Source organism: Ranitomeya variabilis, chromosome 3, assembly GCF_051348905.1.
Source record: "Ranitomeya variabilis isolate aRanVar5 chromosome 3, aRanVar5.hap1, whole genome shotgun sequence".
NCBI lineage: Eukaryota > Metazoa > Chordata > Amphibia > Anura > Dendrobatidae > Ranitomeya > Ranitomeya variabilis.
In genome coordinates, this window is record NC_135234.1 from 407,393,491 (window position 1) to 407,416,770 (window position 23,280).

Consider the following 23,280-nt stretch of genomic DNA (forward strand, 5'->3'; position numbering starts at 1 on the left):
AGAAAGGGGTTAAAGAAAAACTAACAGGTCAGTGAGACCCAGAATTCTTGCTAGTTGGTAGGTGATCAAATATGTATTTCATGCAAGATTAAATTTAATAATTTAAAAATCATACAATGGGATTTTCTTGTTTTTAGTTTTAGATTCTATCACAGTTTATGTGTGCCTACAATAAAAATTATAGACCTCTCCATTTTTTGTAGGTGGGATAACTTTCAAAATCGGAAATGTATCAAATCCTTATTTTTCCCACTGTTCATACATACACACAGGGCCGCCATCAGGGCATTACTACTCTGACTGGCGTATGGGAGTCCGATGACCAGAGGAGGTGGGGAAAAATACTTACACTCCTCAGTGAGAGAAATGCATGTATGTAAATAGTTCCAAGTGGCATAAAAGGTTAATAACTACCTATTTATAGCAACATGCCTATATGGAAGGGGGGCACTGGTGGGATCTGCAATTTGGCATTATGATCTGCTATTGCTTTGCAATTTATTCATATACTGTATGCATAAAGGAATGCTATAAAAAAGGTAGTTATTCTTCCACTTGGCACTATAATTTTCTGGTCACGAGTGCTTGCCCGCCACCCTAAATAGTGCGTGTGTGCATGGAGAAGTTAAAGGAGTCCTGACCTTCAGATAAGTATAACCCTGTCATGAGCCGCTTAAAGTGATTCGGATGCTCCAGCCACCCCGCACCAATATGGTCAGTTGTGGAGGCAGTGCAGATGGCCTCGAATTACCTTCTCGTCCCGGTCATCTTCACAGGGGTGGTGCCCAAATTCCTTTTTCACTCCTCAAGGGATTCTCTTCCCTCAGAATCCAGTTCTGGTTCTGAGTCTGTCCCAGATCCATATGAAGTGGGACATCTGAGGGGGATAGTAGACAGTTTGGTGTCGGCTGATGACACCTCTCTGAGTGACCGCTGTATTTTATTAACGGGAGGGGCGGCAGAGATTTTTTCTTTTTTTGTAGAGGGTAGACCTAGATTCAAAATGATTGCTGACAGGACTACTATTCTTGCTTAGTTGGAACCAGGCTAGATAAGATCATTTTAGAAACTACAGGAAGCAGAATCACCCTGCATTCTGAGTCCAGGGCCAGCTGTCTTTCTTTTTCAGGGGCGCAGGACCTTGCAGATCCTTCCATTTTCGTCAGTTTCCAGCACCGGACGAGTCAGGTTGGCAGGTGAGACCGAAGGTCTCCCAGGAGCGCTATCTTTAGACCAACAACTGCAGGACACCCTTCTGAATCAGGGGTTAGAGTCCAGGGGCAAAAGGAAGGTCAATACTTGACGGGTGGCCCCCACTCGGGCATTCTTCTTTTTCAGGAGTCATGGCTTGGGGTAATGCAATCAACGATCTTTGGGTAAGGGTACCGTCACACAGTGCCATTTTCATCGCTACGACGGCACGATCCGTGACGTCGCAGCGTCGTATGATTATCGCTCCAGCGTTGTAGACTGTGGTCACACTTTGCAATCACGGCGCTGGAGCGATGCCGAAGTCCCCGGGTAACCAGGGTAAACATCGGGTTACTAAGCGCAGAGCCGCGCTTAGTAACCCGATGTTTACCCTGGTTACCAGCGTAAACGTAAAAAAAACAAACAGTACATACTCACATTCCGGTGTCTGTCCCCCGGCGTTCTGCTTCTCTCCACTGTGTAAGCACCATAGCCGGAAAGCAGAGCGGTGACGTCACCGCGTCACCGCTGTGCTCGCTTTCCGGCCGGCAGGCGCTCACAGTGCAGAGAAGCTGAGACGCCGGAGGACAGACACCGGAATGTGAGTATGTACTGTTTGGTTTTTTTACGTTTATGCTGGTAACCAGGGTAAACATCGGGTTACTAAGCGCGGCCCTGCGCTTAGTTACCCGATGTTTACCCTGGTTACAAGCGAACACATCGCTGGATCGCTGTCACACACAACGATCCAGCGATGTCAGCGGGTGATCAAGCGATGAAAGAAAGTTCCAAACGATCTGCTACGACGTACGATTCTCAGCGTGATGTCTGATCGCAGTAGCGTGTCAGACACGACGATATCGTAACGATATCGCTAGAACGTCACGAATCGTGCCGTCGTAGCGATGAAAATGGCACTGTGTGACGGTACCCTAAGGAAGGTCATCTCTTCGTCTTACAGATTATAGTTCACCACTCTACCTCAGGACTGCTTCTTTTGCCCTCGCTTTCCCATGTCTCCCAGCACGAGAGTCAGTTTAAACCAGGCAATAGCTTCCCTGCTTCAGGGCGGTGTGATTGTAGGTGTTTCCATTTCAGAGCACTTCAGTGGATATTATTCAAACCTATTCATCATCCCCAAAAAGTACGGCTCGGTGTGGCCTATTTTATATTTAAGGCGCCTGAACAAATGGGTTTGGGTTCAGCGCTTCAAGATAGAGTCGCTCCGGTCAGTGGTCACATCCATAGAAGCCAGGGAATTTCTTTCTTCGGTAGATATTTGAGACGCTTATCTGCATGTACCCATCAGCAATTTCTTCACTTTGCGGTCAATCAAGATCACTATCAGTTCAGGGCTCTCCCATTAGGACTGGCTACAGCGCCCAGGGTATTCACGAAGATCCTGACCCCGTTATGGCACTGCTACAGCCCAGGGGGATAATTGTTTCTCCCTATCTGGATGATATTCGTGTCAAAGCACTATCCTTTGCTCAGAATTGAGTGGGCCTGCAGATGGATCTACAGACTCTGGAGCAATTTGGTTGGATTGTCAACGAGACCAAGTCTATTTTGGTTCTGACACAGCGGCTATGGTTTCTAGGATGGGGTGTGTGTGTGTGTGTGTGTGTGTGTGTGTGTGTGTGTGTGTGTGTGTGTGTGTGTGTGTGTGTGTGTGTGTGTGTGTGTGTGTGTGTGTGTCCGTCCACAACTATAATTTATTATTTTTGGCGACGTTTTGCCAGAGGATCCATATCCCCCATCAGGCATGAGTTTGGCACCTGAGCTGTAATATTATTTTGCCCTGTTAGAGACATTCATTCTCTTTATATAACACATTTTTTGTAAGCATTATGAAACTACTGTCATTTGACTAGAATGTGCCTTACCAATATTATATCACAGTCAGCTTTTTCTACACTTTCCCTGCAGTCACATACTCCTGGATTTAATGTAAATTTTATTGTATTGAGTTATGCACTAAAGTTTTGCCATTATTAATTTTTCAAAATAGGATTGCCAAGGGTCTGTTTTCTAATTGGATTTATAGCCTTGTTTGACCCTTCAGTACTTTAGAGCCTCAGTGGTCTCTGGATAGTCATGAGGATGCTAGAAGTGATATCGAACCATTTCGTAGTATACAGAGCAAATGTGCCATTTCAGCAACACTGATGAGCCAAAAGAACTCTCTCAAGGTCGGAAAGTCCAGCTAAACTACACTGACGGCTACAATAGATCAAGTACACTAAAAAGATTATACACATTCTGAACATTAAAAGTTATTGAGTAGGTGATAACTTGTCAGTCATTGGGGCTTCAGCAATTGAGACCCTTATTGATCCTGAGTTCAGAGCCTAGAAATGTCCTATTGGAATGGAGCGGGGGCCACGCATGGGCACCACTACCATTCACTCTTTATGGGGCAAATAGCTAAATATAGAACTTGACTCTTTCTGGCAATTTAATTTTAAATTAATAGAGAGACGGAGTGCAAGCATGACCATTACTACATACTGACGAGTCATTTCAGAATCCAGTTATCAGGATTGGTGGTGGTCCCTACTGTTCCACAGTTATTCCCTATCCTTTGGATAAGTGACAAAAATTCGGAATCACTTTTTAATAATAATGTTCAGTACTTATGCTCTATTGTGAAAGGAGCATCGACTGGATCAAACAATACTTCGACAAAGCACCCACTTACAAATTCACTTATCAGGTTAGAATCTGTGTCTGTATCATCCTAAAATACCAATTCAGTACTAAATACAAGCACTAACCTGTGGAACAACATCTTGCAGAAACGTAACAACACTTTCCATATAGGACTGCTCCCTGCAATACAAGCAGAATAAAAAATAAATAAATAAAAGACAAAAAACAAACAAACAAACAAACAATAGAGCAGCCTCATCTCATCTTTGGATCATACGTTGGCCTTGTACCAATAAATGTAAGATTAATACCATCTAGGAACATCTCAGTAATGAAAACATGCTTATCTAATAAACAAAAACTGAAAAATATATCATCTCAGGAAACAAAGAAGATTCTATTGCAGTATAAGAATGAACAACTCCACTAAAGAAGCAACTACTAATGATATCTAATAAACACGCAAAGATTCTACATGCCTTCATTTTGCATCCATGTTAAACTATAATGTAAAATACTACATCATTAATAGGATTCATAAGATTGTGTTGCTCATTAACCTTTAAAGAAGACCTTTTACCAGATTTAGCTTGTTTAACTGGCCGCAATCATGGTCTAGTAGCTGCAGAGCTGAATATAATGTAGTTTTTATTTTTTTAATTTCTCATCTCCATTGCGAAGATATTAGCATTCAAATTTAAATTACAATATTCACTAAGATCGAAGGGCATTAGCTGAAATTCTTATCTGGGGTGTGTACTTTTTCCCCTGCATTAACATTGACCAATCATAAGCAGGAAGCATCATGCAGGGGAAAAAAAAACAAAAAAAAAACACACACACCCAAAGAGAAAGTCAGACCCAGGTTTCACTGCGTGAGATGTGATTATACAGCCCTGCTCTCCCCTACATGAAGACACAGTTGGTGCTGCAAGGGAGATCATTAAGGAGAGCAGCGGAGCTGTGTGTTATTACCAAAACTTCTGCATCTACAGATCTCATCTCACAGAACTGTCAGCTCTGCTCTACTCTCCTTCCTCCCACACGATGAGAGTTTCAGATGCAAAAGGTGGTTTGTAATGAAACACAGTTCTGCTCTACCCCCTTCCCCTCTTGTAATTAAAGTACATGCCAGAGTGGGATTAGTGAGAAAACCAAGAAAGGGTGTCATTTGTTTCACACAGAAGAAAGCTGGGTCGGACATTCTCTAGGGGCGTGGTTTTTTTCCTGCATGGTGCCTCCTGACTATGATTGGTTAAAATCATGCAGGAGAAAAAAAAAAAGTCAACATTCCTAATAAAAGGTCTCTGCTAAAGCCCACATAGAATCTAAACTCTGGCCATTTTAACATAATAAAACCAGTGAAAGTCTTCTTTAAAGACCAAAGGCCTGTTAACAAGAACCTGATTGCTGACACATGATGCATGTATAACAGACACTAGCCAGTTATCTTTGATTCTGAAATGCTGCTGCGTTTCAGAGAAAAACAGACTTTAAAAGTCGCCGGAGAAAAAGCTGCACAGGCGGCTAGTTGGACCGACGGGTCCCCTACGTCTTCTTCCCGCCCCATTCCCCTTGAGTGACAGGTCTCTCTCTGCATGAATGTATAGGGAGAGACCTGTCATTCCAGGACAGTGGTCAGAGAGAAGCCACAGTGGACCACTTTTCTGACTAGCCTCCTATGTGCCTCCCCAACGGCTTTTATTGTATGTTTTTCTTTGCAACGCTGCTGCATTTCAGAGTCAAAACATAGCTGGCGGAGATCATACAGCCAAAGTTTGATACATGCTGCCCAATCCACAGGCAGATTGTATCAGCTCTCATGCTCTCTTTCAGGACACAGCTTTCATAAACACATTTCAGGATCCACAACTTTTCACTTTTCCTTTGATGCAGCTGTAGGATGACTTTTTGCAGGGTGAGATGTATTTTTCAATAGCACCTTAGTGGAATACATAAATCTGTTTTCTAAAGTTCGTATTAAATTGATATGGGAGGAATTTGCTAAAACTCAGGAAGCTGGCTTTCTTATTTATAGTATAGATTTTGTAGCGTTTAACATGCAGAATATATACAATGACGTCTCTATTCTGCAGATTGTTAGGATTATGGGGATACCAAACTTTGAAAGTTTTTTTATGCTTTACTCCTGAGGCACTATAAAACACTTAAAATAAATAAATATTCAAATGCCCATAACATTTTCTTTTCCTATGAACAAAGCAATGTGAGGGCTTGTTTTTTCCTAGTACTATTCTGGGGTACATATATCATTTTGATTGTTTTTTTATAGGAGCGAGACAAGCAACAATGGCAATCTCTGGGGTTTTTTTCCCCTCATTTTTTTTTCCCTGGCGCTCATGATACAAGTTAAATAATGTTAAGGTAATGTCAAATACTGGGTAGCTATAGACGCAGTGATATCACTATATAAGTGCATAAAATAAATATCAATTTTATTGATTTTTTATCATTTACACTTTTTACAGAGTAAAGAATTTATATTAGGGAGAACATATTGCTTTGTATTCCTTTGTTTAAAATTTTTTGAAGATTTTTTTTAGTCCTCCTATAGGGCTTTAATCTGCATTGACTTGATTACTAAGATAATGCACCATGATACTTCTGCATTGCAATGTATTCTGTCAGTAATGTAGGTGTACCAAGATGGCAACCACGGAGGTCATTATTAGGAGGCTGAGATGACAGAGGAAGCTGTTGCTATTAATAGTGGAATACAAAAGTTAAAAAAAGTTAAACAGCCAGGATTGGGGTTAGCACTACAGCCCTGCTCCTTTTGCTGACCTTGTGGGCGCATTTGCTGCACCTTGGTGATCAATGAAAATGAATGATAGAGAGGAAAGTTGGAACCTTTACCCAACCCCAATGAATATTTTTGCTGCTGGTTGGGAACCAGTTAAAGCTTTTGTTTTTTTGCAAAGTAAGGATTCATGATTTTTAAGAAACCATGAACACCACAACTGATATTCTTACGTGACAGCCTGAGGCCGGACCATTACTCCTCCTGTACAACGACTTGGGCGCCGTGGAGATTCCGTCGTCATGATGACTAGTAACTTATTTTACAAGATCTGAAAAAGAAAAAAAAATTAGGCTGACCGATTTTACATTGCAAACCATTTCATTACGACTTAGGATATCATTGTACAAATGACTGTCTGCAAATCAGTAGTTCTAATGTTCATATTATCTTGCATCACATATAGCAATGTGTGGTCATATTTAATCTATCAGACATGCTAAAGAAAGTCTAAATTGCAAGCCACAGTCTGAATTGCAAGCCACAGATGGTCAAAAAGGACTTATGCAAGCTCTAATAAGGAGCAAGGAGAGAAAGATAAAAAGAATTGGTTGGCAATAGCAGGTTAAAGAGGACGCCCACTTAAGAAAATATCTTTAGATGCGTTTAGGATATAACTGGAACTTATAATATATGTGTTCTAACAAAAGGCGTTCCAAACACCAAATAGGAATTGCACTCCCAAATCCAAGATGTGATGTGGAGCCCCTTCTCACGGACAAGCCAGGGTAGTCAAGGAGTCTGAGGTCAGAAGCCAGGAGGGTACGTTGTAAACAGAGGGAAGAGATAAAGGGGCAGTCAGGTAACAGTCCGAGGTCAGAATACCAGGAAGATAAGGGATCAGAGCAAAGAGGCTAGGTAAAACAGATGGTCAGAACGAAGTCCAAGGTCAGGCAGCAAAAAGATCCACAAGCAAAGCACTGGGCACAGAGAAACAAACCACACAGAGCTGAATCTATGTCTGGCATAGATGTGGGACTGAGACTGACAGCCCAGCTAAGCAGCTGGGGAATCACTTGGGACAGGGAACACCTGAAGGCAGCCAAGCACCTCCCTGTCTCAGATTGGATGTCTGAGCTGCCAATCAAGACACCGACAGCTCAGTACACCCTTGCACCACACTGGACGACCGAGGTGTCAGTAACTGCATCCCAGATACACTTAGGGATGGAATTGTGACACCAGAAGCTTTTATTTTAAAGAACCATTTTCTGGTTTAAATAACAGCGCTGAAGTGGTGTCACTAAAGTAAGTAACTTGCCTCTAAAACAGGGTGGGCCATTTATATGGATGCACCTAAATAAAATGGGAATGGTTGGTGATATCAGCTTCCTGTTTGTGGCACATTAGTATATGGAAGGGAGAAAACTTTTCAAGATGGGTGGTGACCATGGTGGCCATTTTGAAGTTGGCCGTTTTGGATCCAACTTTATTTTTATCAATGGGAAGAGGGTCATGTGACACATCAAACATATTGAGAATTTCACAAGAAAAACAATGGTGTGCTTGGTTTTAACGTAACTTTATTCTTTCATGAGTTATTTACAAGTTTATGACCACTTATAAAATGTGTTCAAAGTGCTGCCCATTGTGTTGGATTGTCAATGCAACCCCCTTCTCCCACTCTTGACACACTGATAGCAACACCACAGAAGAAATGGTAGCACAGGCTTCCAGTGTCCGTTGTTTGAGATGCTGCACATCTCGTATCTTCACAGCATAGACAATTGTCTTACGATACAAATGGCCCACCCTGTATACTTACAAGCTGCCGGATTCTGCTCCTCGTGGTGCTGTTCCAGTAATGCACTGCCAACTTGTGACCGTAACTTCTGATTGACCGGAAATCAGAGGTAACAGTCACAAGCTCTCAATGGGAGTGTATGGGAGCCTTGTTCTGTTTGTCATAGACTTACATTGCAAAGTGATCAGGCAGATCACAACCTGCAGAAGATGACAAGTGCAACACCAATAACAGAAGAAGATGCTGACTGGTAAGTATAATAGGGAACTTACGTTAATGGCACCACTACAGTGATGAAATAAAAAAATAAAAAATAAGCTGGTGTGGTGCTTTAAGTTTATGTTTGAAAAAGGAGAGTTTCTTGTGTTGGCATGTGACATGTATTACATAAGTTATACACACACAATCCCCTTAAAAGTCATCATCAGAAACTGATCTTAACTCAGGTTTGCGTGTTTTTTTACATAGCAATATCTGTATTAACTCCCTAAAATTTGTTTGATATCATTTCGTTTTATTTGTGAAAATATAGGGAATTTGGCAAAAATTTTGTAACTTTCAAACTTTTAACCCCTTTAGCCCAAGGGTGGTTTGCACGTTAATGACCGGGCCAATTTTTACAATTCTGACCACTGTCCCTTTATGAGGTTATAACTCTGGAACGCTTCAACGGATCCCGGTGATTCTGACATTGTTTTCTCGTGACACATTGTACTTCATGATAGTGGTAAAATTTCTTTGATATTACCTGTGTTTATTTGTGAAAAAAAACAGAAGTTTGGCGAAAATTTTGAAAATTTCGCAATTTTCCAACTTTGAATTTTTATACAATTAAATCACAGAGATATGTCACACAAAATACTTAATAAGTAACATTTCCCACATGTCTACTTTACATCAGCACAATTTTGTATTTGGTAAAAGGGATAAAGCAGTTTTATTCTTCGGGTCAGTACGATTACAGCGATACCTCATGTATATCATTTTTTATGTTTTGGCGCTTTTATACGATAAAAACTATCTTATAGAAAAAATTATTTTTGCATCGCTTTATTCTGAGGACTATAACTTTTTTATTTTTTCGCTGATGATGCTGTATGGCAGCTCATTTTTTGCGGGACAAGATGACGTTTTCAGCGGTACAATGGTTATTTATTTCTGTCTTTTTGATCGCATGTTACTCCACTTTTTGTTCGGCGGTATGGTAATAAAGCGTTTTTTGCCTCTTTTTTTTATGGTGTTCACTGAAGGGGTTAACTAGTGGGACAGTTTTATAGGTCGGCTCGTTACGGACTCGGCGATACTAAATATGTGTACTTTTATTGTTTGGTTTTTTTTATTTGGATAAAGGAAAGTATTTATTGGAACAATATATATATATTTTTTTTTATTATTTATTTAGGAATTTTTTTTTTAACATTTTTAAATTTTCCCCAGGGGAGGCATCACAGTAAAGTGACAGACCGCTGATCTGACACTTTGCTGTGCACTGTGTCAGATCGGCGATCTGACATGCACAGCAGGGAGGCTTCCCGGCGCCTGCTCTGAGCAGGCGCTGTGAAGCCACCTCCCTGCAGGACCCGGATGCAGCCCCGTGGCCATTTTGGATCTGGGGCCTGCAGGGAGGAGACGCTCGGCACAAGGTGAGCACATCGCCTTGTACCGAACGTCTCAGGGAAGCCCGCAGGGAGCCCCCTCCCTGTGCGATGCTTCCCTATACCGCCGGAACACTGCGATCATGTTTGATCGCAGTGTGCCATGGGTTAATGTGCTGGGGGCGGTCCGTGACCGCTCTTGGCACATAGTGCCGGATGTCAGCTGCGATAGTCAGCTGACACCCGGCCGCGATCGGCTGCACACCCCCCTGTGAGCGCGGCTGATCGCGCTGGACGTACTATTCCGTCCTTGGGAAGTAGGGCCCAGCCCACATGGACGGAATAGTACATCCAATGGCAGAAAGGGGTTAATTCTTATGCCCTTAAATCAGAGAGTTATGTCACAAAAAATAGTTAATAAATAACATTTCACACGTCTACTTTACATCAGCATCATTTTTTAAACTCAATTTTTTTTTGTTAGGAAGTTATAAGGGTTAAAAGTTGACCAGCGATTTCTAATTTTTCCCAAAAAATTTTCAAAAACCTTTTTTTTTTTTTTTTTTTTTTTTAGGGACTTCACATCACATTTGAAGTGAATTTGAGAGGCCTATATGGCAGAAAATACCCAAACGTGACACCATTCTAAAAACAGCAACCCTCAAGTTGTTCAAAACCACATTCAAGAGGTTTATTAACCCTTCAGGTGTTTCACATGAATTAATGGAATGTGGAAGGAAAAAATTAAAACATTTCACTTATTTTTTTCACAAAAATATTACTTCATGTTTGCAAGGGTAGTAACAGGAAAGAAAATGGAACCCAAAATCTGTTGTGCAATTTCTCCTGAGTACGAAGTACGTGAAAAACTACTGTTTTGGTGCACAGCAGAGCTCAGAAGGGAAGAATCGCCATTTGACCTTTTGAAAGTAAAATTTGCTGGAATTATTAGCAAATGCTGATGTTACTAAACAGTGGAAACCGCTCACAAGTGACACCATTTTGGACACTAGGCCCCTCAAAGAAATTATCTACTGTGTCCAGTCCCATGAACCCCTAAGCGCTCCACAGAAGTGTAGAACGTTGAGCCATTAAAAAAAAAAAAACAAAACACCATACACTTCACACAGAAATGTTATTTAGTCCAAGATTTTGCATTTTCACAGAGGTAACAGGAGAAAAAGGACCCGAAAATTAGTTGTATTTTTTATATATATTTTTTTTATTATTTTTTTTTTTTTTACATTGTTCCAGGATGGGACATACACTTTATACTGACAGGTTGCGGATCTAATACTCTGCAGTGCTTCTGCATTATAGAGCATTAGATCAGCGTCTGACAGGCAGAGAGGAGGCCTGTCAGCTCGTGCTCTCAGCATCTCACCATCTTTCTGCCCGGGGTCACTTTGGAGACCATCGGCATAATGCTATCACAATGCAGGGCATTTGATCAGTGACTCAGACACAGGCAGGAGGCGTGTCAGTTTCTACTGTGAGCAGGAGCTTACAGGTCATCATACCTGGGGGATCCCAGGGTCGCCTTTCGGCCCGGGTCACTATGAAAATCATCGGCACAACGCGATTCCTTGCGTGAGACCACACGATCATGATGCCGTATATATACGGCAATTTGCGGAAACGCAGCTCCAGCAGGGCCGCATGTATGCGGCGCATGTCGGGAAGGGTTGAAAAATCTTACAATTTTCACTTTAGGTTTTCAAGACCAACTTCCTTTTGTTTCAGGAAACATGCCTCTGGAATGGAGCCTTGCTGAAAACTCTTACTGAGGCTGGTTTCACATGTCAGTGTCTCCGGTATGTGTAGTGACAGTTTTCTGTGCACATGTCAGCATGTTTTCACAGACCGTGTGTCAAACACGCAGACATGTCACTTTTCACCCGGACACACGGGCTGCAAAACGTGCCACACACATGCACACGGAGAACAGTGCACACTGTCCTCTTTGTGCACAGACGGCTGCCTGGGAAGTAGCGCTACTGTAAGCGCCGTTCCCTGGCAGCTGGTGCTGAAGCCGGATGTCATCCATTCTCCCTTGCTCTGCTGGCGAGCAGCACGAACAGGGGGAACAGGGGCCCCCCCAGCCTAAAAACAGCAGCCCGCAGCTGCCCAGAAGAGGTGCATCTATTAAGGTACCGTCTCACATAACGATTTACCAACGATCACGACCAGCGATACGACCTGGCCGTGATCGTTGGTAAGTGGTTGTGTGGTCGCTGGGGAGCTGTCACACAGACCGCTCTCCAGCGACCAACGATGCCGAGGTTCGCTGGCAACCAGGGTAAACATCAGGTTACTAAGCGCAGGGCCGCGCTTAGTAACCCGATGTTTACCGTGGTTACCAGCGTAAAAGTAAAAAAAAAAAAAAAACGTACATACTCACCATCTGATGTCCGTCAGGTCCCTCGCCGTCTGCTTCCTGCTCTGACTGAGATCCGGCCGTACAGTGAGAGCAGAGCACAGCGGTGACGTCACCGCTGTGATCTGCTCTCACTTTCCGGCCGGCAGACAGTCAGAGCGGGAAGCAGACGGCGAGGGACCTGACGGACATCAGATGGTGAGTATGTACGTTTTTTTTTTTTTTTTACTTTTACGCTGGTAACCACGGTAAACATCGGGTTACTAAGCGCGGCCCTGCGCTTAGTAACCCGATGTTTACCCTGGTTACAAGAGAACGCATCGCTGGATCGCTGTCACACACAACGATCCAGCGATGTCAGCGGGAGATCCAGCGACGAAAGAAAGTTTCAAACGATCTGCTACGACGTACGATTCTCAGCAGGGTCCCTGATCGCTGCTGCGTGTCTGACACTGCGAGATCGTAACTATATCGCTAGAACGTCACGAATCGTACCGTCGTAGCGATAAAAATGCCACTGTGTGACGGTACCCTTAGACGCGCCAATTCTGGAGCTTTGCATGATTCTTCCCACTTGCCCTGTACAGCAACTTGTACAGTCAATTATCATGGTAACATATAATTTCACAAATATTAGTACCAATAATACCAAGGACTATACAGACCTATCATCTTTAACTAGATACCAACACTAACAAATGATGACACATGGTCTAAACTGAAATGTGCAAAAATAAATTTTATTTTTAATTAACTAACACAAGTGTACGGAGGGACATATGGCTACACTGCGGAAACGTTGTAAAAACAAACAAGGAGGCACGTACACGGGATGACAGTCCTTCATAGTTATATATATTTTTGTATTAATAAAAAAATCATAAGAATATACAAAGGAACCTAAAAAAGAAACAGACATAAAGAAAATAGAGACGTTGATGGAATTAACAGGTGCGGTCTTGAAATGAAGGCTACAATGCAGCGCACTATATAGGTCAAAACAATCTAGCCATGAATGGCGTACCAAGTCACAATAGTAATCCTAGCTAATAGCATAATAATACTGGTAACAGGGTTGTTTGAATACATACGCAGCCGCAACAAGGTACCCACCGCTTAGAAGGACTAGTGATCCCGGGGACGTGCCCTGTAGCGGTGGCAAGTGGGGTAATGAGGGGTTAATGTCACCTTCCTATTGTAAGGTGACATTAAGCCCGGCTTAGTAATGGAGTTGTCAATAAAACACCTATCCATTACTAATCCTATAGTTGGTAAACGGTTAAATAAACACCACACAGTAAAAATACTTTAATGAAATCATACACCACACAGTTTTGTCATCTTTATTGCTTCTGCTAATCCAAGCGACACCCTCGATCTCCTGTAAAAAAATTAAAATAAAATAAAAAATAATAAACCAACAATATACCCATACCTGTCAGGCATTCAGTTAGTCCCACGACGTAATCCATATCTGGGGAGTGTACAGTTTACAACCGGGAGTGGTGCTAATGGACCGTCCAGGCTGTAAACTACTGGAGAATGAATGAGAAGCAGCGGGCACATGCTCAGTAACTAGTGCTGGCATGAACTCTTGTGACCTCAGGACCGTGGGAGAATGCAAGTTTTGAGGTCACTGTGACAGAGCTTGAACTGCCATGACCTCCTCACTTGAATTTTCCCACGGTCCTGAGGTCACAGGAGTTCATGCCGGCAGCAAGCACAAACTCAGTGACGTCAGCACTAGTTACTGAGCTTGTGCCCACTGCTTCTCATTCATTCATTCTCCCCTGCAGAGCAGGGAGAATGGATGACAGCCGGCTTCAGCACCAGCCACCGGGGAACAGCACTTACAATAACACTACCTCCCCGGCGGCCATCCGTGTGGTACTGATGCGGCACACGGTTGCCACACGTGTTGCCACATGCAGTACACACACGGACACTGATATCTCTGGTACCGTTTTTTTCCAGTACCGGAAATATCAGGAAGTGTGAAACCGGCCTGAAGGTCAGTAAGTGTTAAAGCTGCAATTATAAATAGTAAATACAGATCAGGATATCAAAAACCTTGCCACTTTTTAAAAAAAGAAAAAACACATGAAACACAAAAATGGATTTAAAACAAGAGGTCATCTTCTGATAACAGATTCCTGTGAAATATCCACATTTAGGTCAAATTGACTGGTGTTACAATCCATAACATTCTGAATTTTAAATAGCCCTTACTATCAGAGATTTCTGATCACTTTCTTGTAATATAGTTATAGTCTCAAAAAAAAAAAACAGATTTGCACTTATAACATTTCACAACAACTACCCATAAACTACAATGGTGTGCAATTTCCATTCACATGCATAACATTTAACAGGGGAACTCAGTTTTGACTGAGTGTGCAAAACTGAGTGTACTTATTGGGGAAAGGAGAAAAAAAATGCTATCTCTGGTAACATCTTAGGTCCTGTGAAAACAAAGGATCAGGCAAGTTAAACACCAGTATGATTGATCTTTCTTTTCTCCCACTCTTGAACATCTGCCATCAAGGTAGAGTCAGGACAACTGCTTGTACATTATGAGGCCGATTCATCAAGACAGGCATATTGCAAGCATGTGCTAGTTTTGACAGTAAATGGCAAATTTATTAAAAAGTTCATGCCAATTAATGACTTTGTCACCTTTAGTAAGTGGCGTGCCAGAAATGCTACAGTCAGACAGCGTATGGTTCACTTATGTTATATCTAAAGCCAAAAGTAGTAGAATAACACCAGGAGTTCTGCCAGAAAATGGTGATGGATATAATTCTACTTTGCGATGTGATACATTCTGTCACAGACACTAGTTGGCTGAAAACATTTAATTAATGAACTAATTTCTACATTCCTAAGAGTTATTGGTTATTACAGTTCAGCACTACAACACCTAATGATAGGCTTACGCAAAATTAAGCTATGCAGACAAGCCAGAAGATCCAGATGATTCAATATATGGATAAAAAGTCCTCACATCTAGGAAAGCAGACCAAGAGCAGGCATGCATGATGAAGAGGATTTAGCTAAAGATCGAACAGTTAATCTTTTTATACCATGCAAGAAAGTGGTCAGTCAGAAACTACTTTGCCTAGGTCATTTTCACATGTTCAGGGACCCTAAAGAGACTTACGAGTTCTCTTCCCATGATTTTGTCACAAAACATGAGTCCGCCACCTACTTGTTGGGACATGGTGGTCATCCACCAACCATCCACTACTCCATCTGGACCATCCAGGGTTGCACAGAGCTCATCAGTAAACAAGGCGGTTATAAACTAGTCTTTATGTATGTCTGCAACCATTTCTGCTTGTGAGCACTGTTTAGGGGTGGCTGAATAGTAGGCTTATGCACAACTGCAAGACTCTGGAGCAGACCTGGGCAAAGTGTGGTCCGTGGGCTGGACAGAGACAGCTGTGAGGCTGGAAACCAGAGGTCCACGGACCGCACCATGCCTGCCCGCTCACTGTCTCCGCTGCCTATATCCACGCTGACTGCACTACTGGAAGAGGGGCCTCCGGCCACTTCCTCCACCTATCCGCGTGTGAAACAGCTGACGCGATGTGACTCATCTGGAAAAATCGGATCACACTTTCATCACAGTGTGAATAGCATAATCGGCCCTATTCTCTCGGATAAGAGTAAATATGCTGGTGTGACTCTAGCCATAAAGAAAAGGTCTTGGGTCACAAATCAGGCTCACCCTAATAACAATAGCTAATGTTGGCACTGTAACTTACGCTTATATGCCTACAAAAATAATTCACCACCGAGCATTTGGCACATTCACAATTATTACTGTGTATAAATGGAAGTTTAATGTGTGCCAATTGATCAGCACTTGTTACAGACACATCATCTACACTGGTACCCGGGTACCTCCCAGCAAAATAGTGTGTGGTGCTGAGAGGGTGCATACACTCCAATTCTAGAAAAAGCACCGTAGACACCTTACTTGTCTGAAGACAATTATATTGCAGGAAAGTCATACGTTGTACCAAAGAGAGAGAATCAATCACAAATCCAAAGTGAGAGGCATAAAATAAGAGTCAATGCTTGCTATAAAATATACTTACCTGGTAAGGTGGCTTGCATGCTTTTCACCTCTGCAGGTAAAGTCCTCAATGGCATAATGACTGGAAATTCATATAACAATTGTATATCTAGAATTCTTCTAATCTCAATGAACAATTTCACCTTCATCACAATAAATGCCCTGCAAACACCTTATAATTAGACATGAATAGAAAGATTTGCAGGACCCTAGTAGCCCATCGCTGCCAGACCACAGCATTGCAAATTTGCTCCTAACTGCCGTCATCCCAAATGCCTCGTCTAATTAGTAGGCCTGGCAAAACTTCAGAAATCTGTTAAAATACAGCGATGAGTTTGCTTATTAGTATGACCTATTAATCAGTAGAGAGATGCAGGAGGAGGGTCACAGGGCTCCGTTCTGGTGGTCTTGGACTACAGTCATGGCCAATGGGCCAGGGTCCTGCAAATCCAGTAGATCAGCTCTTCTTACATTAAAGAAGTAGACCATCGGATGTATCTGGAGGCTTCCTGACTCTCCCCTGACATATGATGTCGAATGAGATAAATAGCGGCAGTTTGCAATGAAATGCCTATTCTTTTGTCTTTCCACTAAATAAGAATTCAGGCAGCAGCTTTAGGGTATGTGCACACGTTGCAGATTCTGCTGTGGATTTTTCCGCAGCGGATCTGGAAAATCCGCAGTGCAAAACCACTGCGGTTTTCACTGCGGATTTTATCGCGGTTTCTTCTGCGGATTCCACTGCGGTTTTACAACTGCAGCTTCCTATTGGTGCAGGTGTAAAACCACTGCGGAATCCGCACATAGAATTGACATGCTGCGGAAAATAATCTGCTGCGTTTCTGCGCGGATTTTTCCGCAGCATGTGCAGTGTTTTTTTTTCCCATAGGTTTACATGGTACTGTAAACGTTGGGAAAACTGCAGCAAATCCGCTGCGGATCCGCAGCAAAATCCGCAGCGTGTGCACATACCCTGAAAATAAGCAGTAACAGTACTCTCTAAATCTAGTATAAAAGGCGATTATGTGACCACGACTTTATGGGTATTGAGCGACCATTTCCGCTGATGTTCCCATGTAAGTGTTTATAAAGACAAGCATTTCTCTAATATACAGTGGGTACGGAAAGTATTCAGACCCCTTTAAATTTTTCCCTCTGTTTCATTGCAGCCATTTGGTAAATTCAAAAAAGTTCATTTTTTTCACATTAATGTGCACTCTGCACCCCATCTTGACTGGAAAAAAACACAGAAATTTAGAAATTTTTGCAAATTTAATAACAAAGAAAAACAAATATCCTCTGGTCACAGGTATTCAGACCCTTTGCTCAGACCCTCATATTTAAGTCACATGCTGTCTATTTCCTTGTGATCCTCCTTGAGATGGTTCTACTCCTTCATTGGAGTCCAGCTGTGTTTAGTTAAACTGATAGGACTTAATTTGGAAAGACACAGACCTGTCTATATAAGGCTACTTTCACACTAGCGTTTTTTGCAATCCGTCGCAATGCGTCGTTTGGCCGAAAAAACGCATCCTGCAAAAGTGCTTGCAGGATGCATTTTTTCCCCATAGACTAACATTAAGCGACGTATTGCGACGGATTGACACACGTCGCAACCGTCATGCGACGGTTGCGCCGTGTTGTGGCGGACCGTCGGCACAAAGAAACGCTACATGCAACGTTTTTTGCCGCCGACGGTCCGCTTTTTCCGACCGCGCATGCGCGGCCGGAACTCCGCCTCCACCTCCCCGCACCTCACAATGGGGCGGCGGATGCGCTGGAAAAATGCGGCGTTGTGCGGCGCAGAGAACGCTAGCGTCGGTAACCTCGTCCCGACGCACTGCGACGGGCCGAGCCCGACGCTAGTGTGAAAGTAGCCTTAGACCTCACAGTTCACAGTGCATGTCAGACCAAATGAGAATCATGAGGTCAAAGGAACTGGCCAAGGAGCTCAGAGACAGAATTGTGGGAAGGCACGCATCTGGCCAAGGTTACAACATAATTTCTGCAGTACTCAAGGTTCTTAAGAGCACAGTGGCCTCCATAATCCTTAAATGGAAGAAGTTTGGGACCGCCAGAAGTCTTCCTAGACCTGGCCATTCAGCCAAACTGAGCAATCGTGGGAGAAGAGCCTTGGTGAGAGAGGTAAAGAAGAACCCCAAGATCACTGTGGCTGAGCTCCAGAGAAACAGTAGGGATATGGGAGAAAGTTCCACAAAGTCAACTATCACTGCAGCCCTCCACCAGTCAAGACTTTATGGCGGAGTGGCCCGATGGAAGCTTCTCCTTAGTGCAAGACATATGAAAGCCTGCATAGAGTTTGCTAAACACCACATGAAGGACTCCCAGACTATGAGAAATAAGATTCTCTGGTCTTATGAGATGAAGATAGACCTTTTTGGTGATCAATCTAAGCAGTATGTGTGGAGAGAATCAGGCACTGCTCATCACCTGCCCAATACAATCCCAACAGTGAAGCATGGTGGTGGCAGCATCATGCTATGGGGTTTTTTTTCAGCTGCAGGGACAGGACAACTGGTTGCCATTGAAGGAAACATGAATGCAGCCAAGTAAAGTGATATCCTGGATGAAAACCTCTTCCAGAGTGCTCTGGACCTCAGACTTGGCCGAAGGTTCACCTTCCAACAAGAAAATGACCCTAAGCACACAGCTAAAATAACAAAGGAGTGGCTTCAGAACAACTCTGTGACCATTCTTGACTGGGCCACCCAGAGCGCTGACCTAAACCCAACTGAGCATCTCTGGAGAGACCTGAAAATGGCTGTCCACCAACGTTCACCATTCAACCTGACGGAACTGGAGAGGATCTACAAGGAAGAATGGGACAGGATCCCCAAATCCAGGTGTGAAAATAGAATTAGACTTACCAGTAATTCGGTTTCTAGGAACCTTCCATGACGGCATACGTAGGTTGCCTCTTTGCCCTGATGGGGAACAGGAAATATGGAGAGGTTAAAAGGCCCTCCCTCCTCCCACTTGCCAGTGACTTATAACTGAAAACCATAGCACCGGTTTACCTTTGAATCCCAGGAACATAGGGAGGGAATTAGTGCCGTCGTGGAAGGTTCCTAGAAACCGAATTACCGGTGTCTAATTCTATTTTCTCTAGTCACCTTCCACGACGGCATACGGAGGAATACCAACTAATTTGGCGCTAGGGAGGGACAACGGCCTGGAGAACTTTCCAGCCGAAGACTAAATCTTTATTGGGCAATATGTCCAATCTATAATGCTTGGAGAAAGTATGTAATGAAGACCAGGTAGCTGTCCTGCAGATCTGTTCTGTGGATGTGCCTGCTCTTTCTGCCCAGAAGACTAAAGTGGATCTGGTTGAGTGGGCCTTGATCCCTACTGGGGGTGTCTTCTTTTGAGCAAGATATGCTTCTGCTATAGCTCTCTTAATCCAGTTAGAAAAAGTACTTTTCGCAACTTTTTTACCTTTATTTTGTCCAGAGAGATGGACAAATTTTGATCGATTCTGCAAGAGCTGGTTTGCTCTAAGTAATATAGTACAATACATCTGACATCAAGAGTATGGAATTTATCTTCTTTCGGATTTGCTGGATTTTGACAGAAGGAAGGTAGAACAATTTTCTGGGAGCGGTGGAATTCAGAGACTACCTTTGGGAGAAAGGAAGGGTCAAGACGAAGTACTATGGAGTCATCCCTAATAGACAAATAGGGTTCTCTTATTGATAGGGCTTGGAGCTCTCCTACCCTCCTTGCCGTGGTTATAACCACCAGAAAAATTGTTTTGTAGATAAGGTTTTGAGGGGAACAAGAGGATAAAGGTTCAAATGGTGGACCTGTAAGTACTAGGTTAAGGTCCCATAAGGGAACAATTAACTGGGCTCTAGGGTTCATTTTGCGGGCTGACGTCATGAACCTTTTAATCCAGCGATGACCTGCCAGATCCCGGTCAAAAATAGAACTGAGGGCGGAGACCTGGACCTTTAATGTACTAGGCCTGAGACCTAGCTCTAAGCCCTTCTGTAGAAAATCTAGGATTTGCGACAAATGTGGACTAAGGGGATCTGGTAGTTTAGGGAGGCAGAAAGACGAAAATTTCTTCCAGACCTTATTGTAGATAGCGTTGGTTACTGGTGTTCTGGATCTTTGAAGAGTAGCAACTACTGGGTCCGATAGCCCTTTGGCTCTCAGCACCTGGGCTTCAGTAACCATGCTGCTAGATTCCATCTATGGGGATCCAGGTGGTGAATGGGTCCTTGTAAGAGAAGGTCGTTTTCTACTGGCAACTGGACAGGGCCGTCTACCTTTAGGTCAATAATCAGGTTGTACCAACTTCTTTTTGGCCACAATGGGGCTACTAATATAGTTGGGGTTTGTTCTTCTCGGATTTTCCGTAAAACCTTTGCCAAAATCGGAATTGGTGGGAACGCATAGGCCAGGCGAAAATTCCACTTCGGGCTAGAGCATCTACTCCTCTGGAGTTGTCCCTGGGGTTTAGGGAGAAGAAGGCTTCGACCTCCGTGTTTTGACGAGATGTGAAAAGGTCGATTTCTGTCAGACCCCACCTGTCTACCAGTATCTTGAAGCTCTGACTGTTCAGGCGCCATTCTCCCGGCTGTATATCATGGCGACTCAGTCAGCCTTGGTGTTGGAAGAGCCTTTCAAATGGACCGCTGTCAGTGACAGTAGGTATTTCTCTGCCCAGGAGCATATTCAGGTGGAGACCCTTTATAAGTTGTTGAACTTTGTACTGCCCTGATGTATGATATGAGCAACTGCAGTCATATTGTCCGAATATACTCGAACATGTTGCCCTGTGATAAGCTGACCTGCTACTAGAAGGGCCTCCTCTACAGCTTTTAGTTCTCTGAAGTTGGATGACTTCCTGCTCGTTGTCTGGTCCCAGAGTCCTTGGAACGGAATAATGTTTATCATGGCTCCCCAGCCCCTCTTGCTGGCATCTGATGTGATTGTAGTTAGTGGAACTTTAGTCCAGCTGACACCTTTGTGAAGATTTTTTAGGTTTATTCACCAAGCCAGGGAGGCTTTGACTCGAGCAAGCGTGTATAGCCTTTTATATTTAAAGAGCTGGGATGGCCGTTCCAGTTCTCTAGAATATGAGCTTGAAGGACTCTGGAGTGGGCCTGAGCCCAGGGTACTGATTGGATGCAGGCTGTCATGGAACCCAGGAGCGACATGCCTTCCCTGAGCGTAGGAGACCTCATGTCTCTGAATCTCTTGACCTTTGTTATTAAGGTTAGACAGTGGTCCTCTGGAAGAAATGACATTTGTTTTGCAGAGTCCAGGTGAACCCCCAGGAATTTCCTGGATTTGGAGGGCCGTAGCTGGGATTTTTTCAGGTTCGGGACCCACCCTAGGGATGGTAGACCATCGAGAGTCTTTGATACGTGAGACTGTAGGATCGTCTTGGTGGGAGCCACTATCAGCAAGTCGTCCAGGTAAGGCACTATACAGATGCCTTGGTTCCGGATGACGGACACTACTTCCGCCATTATCTTGGAGAAGACTCTTGGCGCTGAGGAGATTCCAAATGGAAGGACGTTGAACTGATAATGTTCTATTAGTTGTTAACCTTGTACCGCAAACCTGAGATATTTCCGGTGTCTCGGGTGACTTGGAATATGAAAGTATGCGTCCTTTAAAGGAAAGGTGCCGCATTTTATTTTTTGTGTTAAAAATAATTGTTTATATAAACAATTATTTTTCATACAAACTTCCTTTTTTTAACTTTAAAATTTTTTTTATTATTAATTTTTTTTTAAGCCACTGGGCGCCGCCATTTTGCTTTGCAGGAGTGTAAGTGAAGCTGCACATCACTTACACTCTGCATTTACGGCAGCCCAGGGCATAGAGATCTGCGGTCGGGAGCCGACTCTATAGCTTGCATTATAAGCTGCTTTCTGCTGTGTCTGGCCACGCCCCCTGAGCCGTCCTGCACAGCAGAGGCAGGAGATCAGCGCCATCTTCCTGGAGCTCACACTGCAGCTGTGAGCTCCAGCTCCAGCTCCCAGGATAATCGCAGGAGCCCTGCAGCTATAGGAGGAGGAGGAGAAGACCAAGGAGGGGAGGGAGAAGAAAGGACTCAGCAGGGAGCCGTAAGTATCAGTGGGGAGGGGGAGAGGGAATCTATTCCTATCCCTTGTGGTGCTGACTCTGAGCAGTGTATCTCCTCCCATGTGTGTTACGGTCTGCTGAGCTGTGTATCTAATCCTCTCCTGTGTGATACTGACTGAGCTGTGTATCTAATCCTCTCCTGTGTGATACTGACTGAGCTGTGTATCTAATCCTCTCCTGTGTGATACTGACTGAGCTGGGTATCTAATCCTCTCCTGTGTGATACTGACTGAGCTGTGTATCTAATCCTCTCCTGTGTGATACTGTCTGAGCTGTGTATCTAATCCTCTCCTGTGTGATAGTCTGCTGAGCCATGTATCTAATCCTTTCCTGTGTGATACTGTGCTGAGCTGTGTACCTAATCCTCTCCTGTGTGATACTGTCTGCTGAGCCATGCATCTAATCCTATCCTGTGTGATACTGACTGCTGAGCCATGTATCTAATCCTTTCCTGTGTGATACTGTGCTGAGCTGTGTACCTAATCCTCTCCTGTGTGATACTGTCTGCTGAGCCATGCATCTAATCCTATCCTGTGTGATACTGTCTGCTGAGCCATGTATCTAATCCTTTCCTGTGTGATACTGTGCTGAGCTGTGTACCTAATCCTCTCCTGTGTGATACTGTCTGCTGAGCCATGCATCTAATCCTATCCTGTGTGATACTGTCTGCTGAGCCATGTATCTAATCCTTTC

General features: G+C 43.5%; 1 protein-coding gene across 10 annotated transcripts in view; it reads right to left on the reverse strand.

Moving 5' to 3' along the window:
* Window positions 1-23,280, reverse strand: part of BCAS3 (BCAS3 microtubule associated cell migration factor) — a 1,590,540-nt gene that overhangs the window by 1,547,007 nt on the left and 20,253 nt on the right. For all 10 annotated transcript variants that reach the window (XM_077296228.1, XM_077296227.1, XM_077296225.1 and 7 more), the window contains 2 exons: window positions 6,838-6,935; window positions 3,969-4,023 (listed from right to left, as the gene is read on the reverse strand). In XM_077296228.1, coding sequence (XP_077152343.1) covers window positions 3,969-4,023; window positions 6,838-6,908 — 126 coding nt within the window. In that variant the 5' untranslated portion in view covers window positions 6,909-6,935. The remainder of the gene's footprint in view (window positions 1-3,968; window positions 4,024-6,837; window positions 6,936-23,280) is intronic.